The sequence below is a fragment of the Quercus suber genome, unplaced genomic scaffold (assembly GCF_002906115.3).
Source record: "Quercus suber isolate HL8 unplaced genomic scaffold, Cork oak 2.0 scaffold_1274, whole genome shotgun sequence".
Lineage (NCBI taxonomy): Eukaryota > Viridiplantae > Streptophyta > Magnoliopsida > Fagales > Fagaceae > Quercus > Quercus suber.
The window spans coordinates 1-14,201 of NW_027070666.1; the positions used below are offsets into that span (position 1 = coordinate 1).

Consider the following 14,201-nt stretch of genomic DNA (forward strand, 5'->3'; position numbering starts at 1 on the left):
TATTTAGTAGGAGTTTTGGTTGTGATATATGTTGCATCTACTACTTTATTAGTGGCATAAGAGAACTCCACATTATAAGATGTAGAGTTTAACAATATCCCTACAAAGACTGCCCTAGAGAACATTATTATGTAAACTTTGTGGGAGGGTGTTTCTCTTTTATCTGTAAAAGACCTATCTTGCAATTTAAAGGTTCCCATCAAGTTCAGCAGTCAACTTTGTGTATAAATTTTACCAGGCTTGGATTTCATTTGACAGTCAGATTCCCACAACCAGAACTAAAGCATCATGACTTAATGCGATCCCTTGCGACGAGTTGTAGATCAAATGGTTCTTCCCCTCCTATAAGAGTAGGTGGAGGGTGAGGTCATGGGTTCAACATGTGTACTTCACTATCAACTTACCTAAGAGATAAATAAATAGAGTTCATCAAGTGTTCATATCTCAAGAAAAATGTGTGTGATCCAATTACTGCAATATATTTTAGTATCCATCCATTATACCTTATTAATTCCCTCTTTGACTGTCATTCTTTTTATTATCTGATCGACAGTTGCCTCTTTAGCAGGAAAACAAACGGGTAGGAATTCCAACGATGGCATTTCTTGTCAGTAATGCCTTGATGTTAAGTACACCTTTGAAAGCTTTAGCAGAAACATGTGAAGCTGATAACTCTGTTTTCAACATGAACATGCCTTTATTGCTAGCCGTGGCCCTTATTGGGGCAACTGTTGGAGGTAAGGTACTATTGGCTTCATTGTCTCCTTTGGCTCTATTCCTTCTCATTACTTTGCAGGATGTATTCAAAATCTATCAGGAGTTTTATTTTTCCTTTTTAAAATAATTTTTGGTAGAGTTGCTTGTATTTATTATATTTTTAGTATCTTGATGAGCAAGTAAATAAAATGCCACACATACCCTGGAGGCTAGATTTTTTACGTATACAGCTGCATAGAAGTTTGAGATTGAGGCATGGAAATTGCATAATGAATCCCCAACATACATGACTTATTGATGTTTCTGACACCTCAGCCCATGCCATAATGCATAATTTTTTTAGTGTTAATGCTAATTCACGAGAAGAGTATTCAAAACATCACCAAGATGGAAGTATTATTTTTCTTTTCTTACCTCATTGTTAGGATTATAATTGGGAGTGGCTATGTGAACTAAGGAAATTGAAGACCCTTTTGTATTTCCATGCCTAATATTATTTTTTTTGAATGTGAAGCGTAGATCTATAGCCGTGTTATGTAAATTTTCCATAATTTTTGAGTGCTTGTATGATAGGGTTGCTTGCTCGCCAAAGGAGAGGGGAATTGGAGCGGATGAATGAACAGCTACGCCAAATCAATACAGCCCTAAGAAGGCAAGCTAAGATTGAGTCCTATGCTCCCACCTTGAGTTATGCTCCTGTTGGTGGAAGAATACCAGAGACTGAAGTAATTGTTGATCCAAAGAAGCAGGAATTGATTTCTCGGTTGAAGAGCGGAAAGAATTTTTTGAGAAATCAAGAACTAGAGAAAGCATTCTTGGAGTTTAAAACAGCTCTTGAACTTGCGCAGAATTTAAAAGATCCTATTGAGGAGAAGAAGGCTGCAAGAGGTTTAGGTCTGTTTACGTTCCCTTGGTCATTATTTTCCTCCTATGGTTACCTCACTTACCTATGTTTTGTGTAATATAAGTACTGTGGGTTATATAAAATCAATAAACTATACAATAGTCATATTACTGGTACTGTAGAGGTTACACTAGAGTCTTCTACATCTAGTACAAAAATTTTAATTCCTTCCCGTAATGAATCAGAAGCATTAAGCCATGTTTTGGGTTGACTGTTGCTAAGACGTGTTTTTGGTTGACTGAGTAAGCTCAATAATTCAAGCCTATAGAAATGTTTCTACCAAATTTTTTTTTTATAAGTAAATGTTGCTACTATCTTTATGCAATTAATTGAAACCAACCATATGCAAACCTGTTATGAGGACATGTTAGTTAAGGACCAGAATCATATATTCTTTCAAGCTTCAAGAAGCCAGAACTCTTCAAATTGAGTCTATTTTGTGTCTCTGAGCATTAGTTTCAGTTGAAAATATGCTTTTCTAGTATTCCCAATAGTCATAATTTGTTTTTATAATTAATTTCTATGTTCTACTTAATATTTCTTCATTACTCATGTTTTCACGCAGTTTTTTTTTTTTTTAATACAACATAATTTCCTAGAAGTTGAGTCACCATATGGTTTGTAATTTGTCGACAGTTGCTATCAATCTCAAGTTATTGATTCAAAATTGTCCTTTCAGGAGCCTCACTGCAAAGGCAAGGTAAGTATAGGGAAGCCATCAAATACCATTCTATGGTTTTGGCAATCTCTGAGCGTGAAGGAGAGGACTCAGGAAACACGGAAGCTTATGGAGCAATAGCTGATTGTTATACCGAGCTTGGAGATCTTGAGCGAGCAGGGAAATTCTATGACAAATACATTTCAGGGTTGGAAACAGACTGATTTGTCCCTCTAAAGCAGTAGGTTTTTTCTTGATTAATAATCTAGAGCTTGTAATATTCGTTGAGTTTTCAGACAGCTGATTACCAATTCCTTGCGGATCATTTCATTTTTGTATCTATGTTAAGGTCATTCATTTTTGTATCCTTGTTAAAGTTACTTGATGGAGAATATCTGTTTAGTCTTTCTGTTTGTATTTAAAACTAAAACCATCTATTTGTTGATTGATATGCCACCTAGAGAGATGGGTTTTTATTTTACTTAGATATTGACTTAAAAGGGAACTGTGGTTGGATCTTTTCAAGTATCAGATTGTTCAAGAGTCCATATCTCAACAGACTAGCTGATGTTGATGGACTAATAGTCGATCAGCTCTCATTCATGCTAAAGATACTGTCAGGTTACATGAAAGTGAAACCCTGATAAGACTTCAAAGCTGACCTGAGTCTGGATGGTACACCTAAATGGTTTTAGGATACAGTGCGCCCTAAGAACCGGAGCAAAACTTAAAATCATTTTTTCTAGTGATGTTCAGTTTACACCGTTCACTTTTAGAATCCAAAATATTAGAATAGGTTTTAATTTTAAATAAGGGTGTGCATTTACAACATCGGCTTGATTTTCATGAGTTGATGGGTTTGCCCAGTTTGGTCAAGTGTTTCATTTTCTTTTATTTTTTATTTTCATTTTTTGAATTATACATTTTAGTCTTCAACCTCATATTTCAGAATGGTCCTATCCTTTGGAATGTTTCACAACCTGACCCATGCACAGCCTACATTCAATCCAATTTGTGGAACGAGATCAAATTTTGTCCAGCCAGAAATACTTAATTGCACTGTGATCATTCATAGGTCAAAATCAATGACAAGTCGAAGTTTGGCACTTGTAAATTTCCAATCAGATGGGACGAGAAAACAACAAATTGCCATCAATGAAAGGTTAAATCCAAGATAAGACAGCTACCAAAAAGTTTATAATTTTAATTTAGCTAAACTTCCAATCCGGTAAAACCAAAGACACTGTAGAGTAACAGAGCACTGGGGTACAGCAATATAGCTCAAAACCGATTATATATATTCTCATGTAAGAGATCATTGTTAGAATACTCTGAAAAACCTTAGAAAGAGACTATTGTTTGAATTCCCTCTAAGAATCAATAAAACACTCGTCGCTAAAAAGTAGAAAACACAAAAACAAGCACAATGATACATATATCCATACAGATAGCAAGCATACGAAAAGATAGGTAACAACCTCACCGTTGGACAAGGAAAAAAAAAAAAGATAACGAAAAGCTTCCTAAAGGTTTACAAACTGAAATAAATCCCACAGAGGCAGGGAATATGGGTTTCACCATATAACTTTACTCTCATTATATATCTTACTGGTAGTACATGAGCTGCTGGGCAGCAGCAACATTCTGGAACCCACCATCATATATAGCCTGGCTGGCTCCGGCGGCACCCATTCCCATTGCTGCCTGTTTAAGAGGATGCTGCCCCTGAGGGTGCATGAGGGTATGAACACCACCCATTTTGCTCATTGCTAATTGCCGTTCGTAGGCCAAAAGATCAGTCGCTGAGAGGCCAGGTATGGGGGCAGCTGCAGGTGGGGGGAGTGGGTTTGAAGCTGTTCCAGGTGGCGTAGGTTTACTACCCCAAGAGCACTAGAGGCAAGAGAGAAACACCAGATAGTCAATATCCAATCAACCAAAAAAGCATACTAAGATTCCCAAACTATCTGACAAAATACATTTTAGTGCATTCTCCCAAACAAAAAATGAATAAGAAAACATAAAATATTTTCTAAAAGTTCCTTATCTGAAAAATTAATACAAATTTTAGCACTCTAAATACTAGATCGCTATCCTACATTACAACAGATATTCATAGGGAATAGCTTTACTGATTTCTAAATTGTGGAAAAGATGGTGAAACTGAAACACATGCATTACCAAGAACTGAGAAATCAGTAACATAAAGGGAGGAAATTTCATTTTTTAAGTAACAAAAAACCATTAACAGAAGAGGTGCATAAGTACCATGTCTTTACTAGGAATGGCAAGAATAATCTTATATCAATTCATTGCCACAATACAGCTTTACCAATAATCAGAAAACCACACCTTAATTTGTTTGCCACAGACATATGAGTGCGCATTTCCCATCTGAATAGCCAGGGCTGCCTCAGCATGAGTACTGTATCTCACAAAACCAAAGCCTTTATCCCGCTGGACCCGAACCTCCTCAATCACTCCTGCACCAAGAGAATGGAAGTGGCGATGCAGATCGAGCTGGGTAACCTGCAAATCAGAAAAACATAACAACTTCTTAGAGATTATAAAACCATCCCTGAAATTTCAGAAAGACTCCACAACTACAAAATCATCTCTAAGGGTATTTGATGATTTGATCTATTCTAAGAAACATTATGGAGAGAGCTAAGAACAAAGAAATTCCCTATCACTCCTCCCCCCACTTCTCAGAAAATATGAGGGGGGCACCCATCAGGTCCTGAACCGACAACCTGACCCTATACTTAGCACTTACAAGGGGAAGTAGTGCCAGTTGAGCTAGAGCTCATCGGCGAGATGTGGAGTCATTCTGGGAAGGTAAAGACATTAGTGGAGAAATCCAACTCAAAGTTGTAACCCAAGGTATACTTGTAGAACTTCCACAACCATGGCAGAACAAAAATTAAACTGTCTGGGTGTGCACTATGTATGTGTGCAGGTAAATGTTAAAATGAACAAAACAAAGAGCTGATATGACTACTTGCCTCTGAAGCAAGATTGCCCACATAAACAGTGGTATACTGAGGATTATTCTCAGGAGCGTCACTATTTGTTGTCTCTTTGCCATCTTCTGCACAATCAAGATAACAAAACATAAGTTTGTCATAAGCTTAGAATACCATCAGTTAGCCATGAAGTCAAAGAAGAATAGACACAACTTTTAACTTATTTAAAGCAAAATCTGTTCTCCTTCCGCCTTCTAGCCAACCGGAAAGAGCATAAGTATAAGGAAATCAACAATAATCACCCCAAAACAAATTATCCTTGTAGAAAATTTTGAGGTGGCGCAGCACTAAACAAAGTAATGGAAGCCTCCCACATCTGGAAACAAGATAATGGTGATCCACCCCCAACTTGATGGTTTAAATTCATTTGAAATCTAAATAAGAAATGTTTTATAGTATCCACCATCGATTCTTGTTTTTATCTCAGGTTTTGTATAACTCACTCACCCGATGAGCCATTTGTTAGTTCTACCACGCTTTTGGCATCTGAACTCTGCTTGTCTTCATTGGAAACAGCACCTTTAGTGGCCCAGTTACAGCGTATCTGTCTACTGCCAAGCCACTTTCCTGAAAAATTAAATCACAGTTTAACATATTGGTCACATAGAACAAATGACTTTTTTTTTTTTTTTTTTTTTTTTTTTGATAAGTGAACACAGAACAAATGAAGTTAAGATGTGAAGGCATATATATTGAACAGAAACAATATGTATGGAGGGAGATGATAGAAGCAGTATTCTAGTAAATAAAATGTTGAATATACTAACAATGCTTCATTTATTTATCAGTCCTGGCCCAAGACATGGGGGAGGGGGAGGTTCAAACTAGAGACCTCTGCTTCATTAAACGCAGTCCCCCATTACTGATGCGGATTGGTTAAGGAAGAATAAAATATTTTAATATTTTATGTTGTTTTTTCTTTCCTAGTGGAATTAGGATTTATTTGCTTTTACAAGTTCAATTAAAATCCTTTTTCTAATTGAATTAGGATTTTAATTGTTTTTCTTTTCCTAATTAAATTGTTTTTCCTTTCTCAAGTAGAAATAGGTTTATTATTTCTTTTCCTAAAAGGAGTAGGAGAAATTCTATTCCTATAAATACTCTTTATAAAGGAGTTGATTATTGTTATTATGCATTTATTAATAAAAGTTTGCTAGAGAGGTTTTTCTCTATTATTTTGCCTACTAGCCTAGTGTTCTTGTAGAACTTAGGTTCCGTGGAAGAGTTGTAGTAATTGTGTGTTATAGATTCTGCTTCTACACGCCTATGCTGCATCAGTTACGCCTGGGGGTTACTAATAATGCTTTATTCCTCAACCTTTTCCTTTTTTAAGACAATCTCATATTATGTAGATTGACAAAAAATGAACTAAATCCTGGTAATTTTACCCAAGGTCACAGAAAATAAAACCGAGCATCTTAAAACTTAAAATCACAGGTTCATTTTGCAAGGGGAAAAATGACAATACTGCATAATCCTTACCAGTTAGGTCATTTATGGCACTTTGGGCGTCCTGAGTAGATGAGGAAAATGTCAAATTAGGATAATAAAGAATAACAGTACAGAAAAGAAACACAAAACACAGGGAAACACCAATTTAAATTATCACCTGTTGATTTCGGAAAGAAACAAATCCAAACCCTCTTGACCGCCCAGTCTTCTGATCCCACATAACCCTTGCATCTCTGAAAACAGAAAACATCAGATTGGGTGTCATCCATTAAGATGCAAACTTTTACAGTAAGTATCATGCAATGATGAATAAAGTTGTAAACTAATGAATTTTGTATTCCCTGAATTTTTAAAGAATATCCACATCAAGCTTCATATTTTGTGATGAAGCAAGCATAGCATGGTTGGAGAAACAAGGGAAAAGTTTGGCTCCAAACATGTTTGCAGCTATCTTGCTCCAGCCTACTAAGTGGCAATTGAAGAGACCATAAATGTGTAGTTTTAGTCACATGACTTTTTTAATGAGTTATGTGACTTGTTTAAATAATACACATGGACAATCTTATAATTTGTCATTTGAAACTTACGAACAACTGGGATAAACAGAAAAGCAGGCAAACAATGTAGCATCTGTAACCTCAGGACTGAGATCACCCACAAAAATGTTGAAGTGACCTGCACATCATTATAACAGTATAAAACAGAGCCCATGCTAATCATGCCATTGCATTGCAAAAACCAGTTTTAAGCTTTGAGTTTGCACACAAAAAAAGCACCAACCTGATGTATCCTCCCTCTGACCACTAGCATATGCCCAATTAACTTTGATAGGCTGCCCAAACCTAAAAATCACATGAAAAGATGTAAGTAAACACCCAAAGCCAGATCAGCAAAATTAATGAGAGTTCTACGTACAGATGCCTTCCATTCAGATGTAATATAGCAAAAGCAGCTGATCTCCGATCAAAATAGTGGATAAACCCATAGGATGACTGAATAATGCAGAGACAATGACAATACGTAAGCTGCCAGTGAATTTAGAAAAGTATATAGCATGCTAAACAACTCAGGAAAGAGTAATTATAAATCAATAAAAAAAAATATTTGAAAATAATTGGCAAACTATCTTGAAAAGCGAAATCCTACCTTCTCTTTTCTAATAAGCTTGCAGCTTTCAACGGGACCAGTACTCGCAAAAACTTCTTGGAGTAGTGGTTCTGTTACTTGTGTCTGGATGTTTCCCACATAACTGCGTTTCAGTTATAAAGAGATAAGAAGTTGTAGAAAAAGAAGATTAAATTTAAAACATGTATTCAATCTCATTTCTCAAAACAGGAGATAACAAACAAGTTCAGAATACTTTTTGATGGCATAGTTAACAACAAAGAAGTAACTTATAAAAGTGATAGTTCTTCATATGGCTAAAGAGATTCAGAGGAGAGTTATTATCAGTTCATGCATAAGGAATATAAGAGTGACGTATAAGTTGCACAAGCATGTCTGTGAAACAAGCATTTAAAAAACTGGGAGACACAAAAGCAAAAAAAGGTGAAAAGGCAAACAAAAATAAATTGAAAATGTCTAGACAAACACTCACACACTGCGGCAAGTACTTGGATCAAAACCAGGAGGCAGATTTCCGCTTGGAATTGGCTCAATCTGCAAAATAAAAAGTGAAAAAGAAAATAAAATAAAATAAAAAGAACCAAAAAAAAAAAAAATCCTGTTTTATCTACCAACATCAAGACTATTATAATCCAAGAATTTTTTATAAAAAAAAAAAAAAAAAATTTAAGAAGGTATTTTGTAAAAAAATTCCACAAAAAGAAATCAACGCTGACCAACCTATAGCAGGAAAGATAATATAGTTCTTGATTTCAACCTAACAGAAGACAATCGCCGGTCTCTCTTTTTTTTTTTTTTTAATAAATCTGAAAGTTAGAACAATGAGGGAGGGGGATTTGATCCTAGGTTCTCCTCATAAAGAAGAAGAGGCAGTGCCACTGAGCAACAAGGTTCTTAGAAAGGCCTAGTCACTTCCGTAGGACTCTTGACATTTTGACATAATGCCATCCAATATACTTCAATTTCCCACTTCTGTTTCAAATTCTACATGTGGTGATCAATTTGAGAGAACAGAAGTTACAATATAAGAAAGACATTTTCCCCACTTTATTATATAAGTAATTTAAAATTTTCCCTTTTTCTTTGCAGGGTGAAGTGAACTCTATGAAACTCATGACTACATTTCAGGTTCATATAACGCTGAATATTTCTAATATATAAGGCTTAACTACAGTGAACTTATTTTTAAAAAAAAAGTTAGTGCCATTGAAATGCTCATTCAATATCCTCCTAAAATCTGGTCATGGATTTTTTTTACAAAAAAATACTAAGATCCTTCAATAAACAAAAGAAACAAACCACTGGCTTTAGCTTATGCATACTAATTTTGTTTTTTTACTTCAAGGCATATGAAAGGAAATAAACAATGATATCTTGCATGCATGCGTGCGCGCACACACACAATATTTGGTACTATGTCAAAAAATAATGATGTACCAGATTTCAATAATTTTTTTTTTCAAAGCAAGTTTTGGCCCAATACGGGAGGAGAGATTTGAACTAGTGATCCCAGCCGCTTATGCTACCATTGAGGTTTTTCAGTTTTCAATGATGGGGGCAAGAAATAAATTTGAATGCCAGTAAATTTAAATTTCATATGAATTTGCATGCATTAAAAACTTCAGGTAAAGATCAAACGTTGTCCTCAATAATTTTGCACTTACTAAGGAAAATAATTAGTACTGTTCAAACTTATTGATAGTGTCCACAGACGAAGTTTCTACTCCAGTTACTTTTTACCTAATTAAATGCTCCCAAAATAAACTTATAAATATCAACTGCCAAAAATGATATACTGGGTCTTTAACCTTTTTTTTTTTTGTACCACTAGAGGGTGAGAATAGTCTACAAAAGTTAATGAAATGCTGGCCAAGAACACGAAGCACTGGTTGACATTGCCAAAACAAGCATAAAGTGTCACAAAACATTAGAAAATTAAATAAAAATGAAGCTCCACTCATTGGGTGATCATGCAAATTTACAAAAACTAAACAAGATAATAAATTTTGTTTACTTAGCTAACACTGACACAATAGCATACTTAGTAAGGGCCAGAGAAAAACTTGAATTCAAATTAGCAATGCTTGTCCGTACAATCCCCAAATTTTCCCAGCAACCAAACACAGTCAAATGTCAAAATTTTCAAAAAAACCCTACCCAATTTTCTCTCTCTCCCCCTCACACTCTCACTCTCATAAAACCAAACACAATATCATCCCAAAAAAAAAAAAAGCCTAGCTTTCTAAATCAGGTTCAAACAACCCCGAGCTAACCCTAGCTCTCTCACAATCCCCAATTCCACACTACCCCCAACAACCCAAAAACTCGTCGATCAAAACAAAAAAGCACACAACACAGTCTCGAAATCGCCCCGATCATAACAAAAACCAAAAAAATCAAACAGATTGAGCAAGAGAGAGAGAGAAAGAAGGAAATGGAACCTGGGGAGGAGCTAGGAGACCGGGGTGGTAGAGAGACTGTTGTTGAAGAAGAGCTTGCTGCATCAAAGCTTGTTGCTGCTGCTTCAGCCTCTGCTGCTGTTGCATTTTCTCGGGGAGTCGATTTTCCGAGAAAATCGGTTTCTTTTTTTCTTTTTCTTTTTTCCGAGCAGAGAAAAATAAAAGTTAGGGTTAGATGGTGAGAGAGAGAGAGTGTGTGTGTATAGGCCTCGAGAAAGAGAGAGAGAGAGAGAGAGAAATTGAGATTTTTAAAAAGAAAAAAAAAATGGAGAGAGAGAAGAGAGAGAGGCCTGAAAAGGAGCAATAAGTGAAATAATAGGTGGGTATTTATAGAGGGAATTTTTTTTTTTTTTTTTTTTTCTGTGTGTGTGGGGGTGGGGGGGAGTGAGTGATGATAACGTTACAAGGATTGTGATTGGGGGTAAAAGAAGTACTTTCCAACTATGTATTGACAAGTGGTTCCATGGTTATATGCTAAAGATTTTGGATTTTTCTTGGACGACGACGACGAAGATATAGAATTTTCAAAACAAAACAAAAAAAAAAAAAGGAATTTTTAATTTTCTGGTACATGATGAGGGACTCAAGCTCTAATATAAACACTTAGAGCATCCACAGCAGTGGAGCTAAAAATTTAGCTTTTTAGCTCCACCAAAAGTTATTTTATCTATTATACCTACACACATACTGCAGCAGTGGATTTATTTTAGCTTTCAACATAATAAAATAATATAAACATCACAATAAAATAATATATCTACTACAATAAAATAAAATATCTACTACAATAAATAACAATCACAACCACCTGTAACCGTCACCGCCACCGCTACAGCCGCCGCCGCCGCCGCCCCGCCGCCGCCCTGCCGCCGCCGCCGCCATCAACTCTTCCACCACCGCCACCGTCGCCGCCACCACACGATAGCAAATAATCATCTAATGTTAATAAGTAATTTTTTTAACCCCNGAGGAATTCCTAGGTGTGTCAGTGACTTGGTTTTTTTGAGCGGTTTGAATTTTAACTCTTTTGAGGCATTAGCAACACTGGTGGAGATGAAATTCATGATTGATTTATAAATTATTCTATCTAGCAGTAGGAAATTGAAAAGAAAAAGAAAAGAATTAGGGTCTGAATTCTAAGATCAATTTCAGCTATTTCAAATCCCAAAGGAAACAACTATTTTATTTTATTTCTTTAATTCTTTTTTCTCAATCAAATGAATTACTACAATGACAGCTAAAGTGGTTAACACTTGGATATAAACGATACAATGGTATCAGGCTCTGTCAACAGGGCAGTTTGATACAGTTTAAGACCTAAGGCCACAGAAGTGGTCATTTTTAATATTTAAATATAAATTTAATCACATTTCTTTATATATTTATTTTTTTTAATTTTGTTATTCAAAATCCGTTCTTCTTGCATTTTGATATGCAAAATTAATAGCTTTTTTATGTTTAGATTTGGCTAATATCTCATTTTCAATTGATAATATGACTAATTCATTTAATCTTCTTTTTACATAATCATCTTTACTAGGACTTCACTAATTTAAATTTTAGGAAAAAAAAAATTATACAGAAACAACTAAAACAAGTATTGTTAGTAAAATCCTATAAGTGATAAAGTGATACATGTATTTGTTAAAAAAAAAAAAAGTCTTTTTATATAATCAAGAGTTGTTATATTACATGTTTGAATATCATTAAGATTATTCTTATTGTTATCTTTTTATTGTATTATTTCATTATCTTCGAACTCTTATATATATATATATATATAATGAATTTCTTGTTAATTTGTTAGATTTTTCACGCAAATATTCTGTTATATTTTTAAAATTGCAAGTAACAAATTTATCGAGAGATTCCATTTAAGAGATTCCATTTAAGATTCGATTAATTTGTCTAATATTCTTCTTTCTTATGTTTAGTTTACTAGTAGACATTTGTAGTTAGGAAACATTTACAAATAAAAGAAATACTATCTATGATAGTATAAAATTATAGTATGGCATGAATAAAATAAAATTTGAGGTGTAAAATAATAGAATCTAATTTATCAAAGGCATTATTGCAATTTTGCTTAACAATATACATGATTACCTTAGCATGGCCAAGCAAAGAACAATTTAACATATTGCTCGTTAAATCAATACTAATCAAATCAAGATTAATTTCATATATATTATAAAATAAAATAAAATAATTTCATATAGAGAATCTATGAATCTATTACCATTAGGGGTTATTGATTGTCAATGATGATTTGACACATATTTTTGGTGAAACAATTCAGATTTTTCAGCTGGGTAGAATTTTTTTTGGTCAACAATTTTTGGGGCTTTTTTGGGGTGAAAAGGAATTTTCAGACCCCTCGTATTTTTTTTCTTCAAACAAAATTAGTTATTGGGCTACAATAAGGGCCCTATTTCAAAATGGGGTCCTAGGCAAAAGACCTAATTGGCCTAGGCTTAGAGCCAATCTTGTTTGATGTTGATCAAAATATTGTAGATTCATTGATTCTCAATCTGGTTTTCATTAGTCATATTTGATAGTAAATATACCAAGAATAAATTTGGTTTAGTGTCTGGCTTTACTTTCTATTATACTAACAATAAGTCTGCCAAGGGGCAAGAAACTTGTAACTCAACTATTTCACTTCTTCATGTTTCTAACATAGGTATCCAGAATTCAAATCTCCCTCCCCAACTATCAAATTATTTAAAAAATAAAAATAAAAATAAAACAAAACAAAAAGCTTTGGGTGCCTAACTTTTTTCACAAGTGTTGACTTCTTTTATTTTAATGGGTGCATAATACATATAAAAAAAAAAATTGATGCATAATAAAAGTGATATTAGTGACGAGCATTGAGCAGGGAAAGTAATCTCTGCTTTCAACCATAATAGGTTATGTTAACTGTTGTGAAAAAAATAGTTCAAAAATATTTTATCCCTAAGCATTGCACCTAAATTAAAATTTTAAAATGGCATTGGCATTGGTTGCTGAAGTCTGCCAATCTTTATATCCATTTCTGATGGCCCAGTGCATTCTCCGGATCAGTTAATCATGCACGAAGCCACGAAGGCTGCACGATGCACATGCATGACCAAGTAAAAGGATATTTATTTATAAAAAAAACCGGCGCTGGACATGTGTAGCATGTGCATGTGACTATTCAAATCAAGGAAAAATCCCAGTAGCCTTGCAATTTACCCAGTGTATCAACAACTCTATACAAAATTATTAAAAGTTTATATCAAGTTTATGATTACAATTTTCAAGTCCACTTTCATTTAGGCAACATTGCTATAATCCTGTATACATTCCGTATGTGAGGATAAAAGTAAGACTGCATATTTTGTTCTTCACTATGCAGACATCAATGAAGTGATGAACAAATTAACCAATCTCTCTTTCCCTCTGAGTGTGTGTGGGTAAAAAAACTCTGATCCAACATGGGGCTGGATCATCACAACTAATTAGTAAAGTATGGGAGAAAATTTTATACAAAAGGAAGCGCTTGAAGAAAATATTTTATGCAAAGGACAAATAGATTTGAGAAAAAGACATCCGTAAGTATTAATTTAGCTTTCTCGGTTTTAACCGAAGATGGTGCTTCCAAGTTTTGTCTTTCTCACTTTTACACTTTACTGTTCTGATGGATCATTAGGTAATAAGAGCATCCACAGCAGTGGAGCTAAAAGTTACTTTATCTATTATACCTACACACATGCTGCAGCAGTGGATCTATTTTAGCTTTCAACATAATAAAATAATATAAACATCACAATAAAATAATATATCTACTACAATAAAATAAAATATCTACTACAATAAATAACAATTACAACCACCTG

At 34.4% G+C, this 14,201-nt stretch overlaps 2 protein-coding genes across 2 annotated transcripts; one reads left to right on the top strand and one right to left on the bottom strand.

Annotated features, from left to right (window-relative positions):
• Positions 1–565: 565 nt before the first annotated feature.
• Positions 566–2,760, top strand: LOC112037242 (protein FLUORESCENT IN BLUE LIGHT, chloroplastic; the record flags this gene model as incomplete). The annotated part of the gene is given in 3 exon segments (XM_065769688.1): positions 566–737; positions 1,291–1,611; positions 2,301–2,760. Coding segments are annotated over 3 exon segments (696 nt in total), but the record flags the coding sequence as incomplete, so codon positions are not given.
• A 786-nt stretch (positions 2,761–3,546) lies between these two features.
• Positions 3,547–10,643, bottom strand: LOC112037244 (oligouridylate-binding protein 1B). Its single transcript, XM_024070056.2, has 12 exons — positions 10,321–10,643; positions 8,352–8,413; positions 7,901–8,003; positions 7,670–7,746; positions 7,535–7,596; positions 7,342–7,429; positions 6,912–6,987; positions 6,785–6,815; positions 5,750–5,869; positions 5,282–5,367; positions 4,629–4,805; positions 3,547–4,169 (listed from the first exon to the last, which is right to left on the bottom strand). Exons 1-12 carry the CDS (start codon positions 10,423–10,425, stop codon positions 3,885–3,887), a joined length of 1,272 nt encoding a protein of 423 aa, XP_023925824.1. The 5' UTR covers positions 10,426–10,643; the 3' UTR covers positions 3,547–3,884.
• Between the last annotated feature and the right edge of the window lie 3,558 nt (positions 10,644–14,201).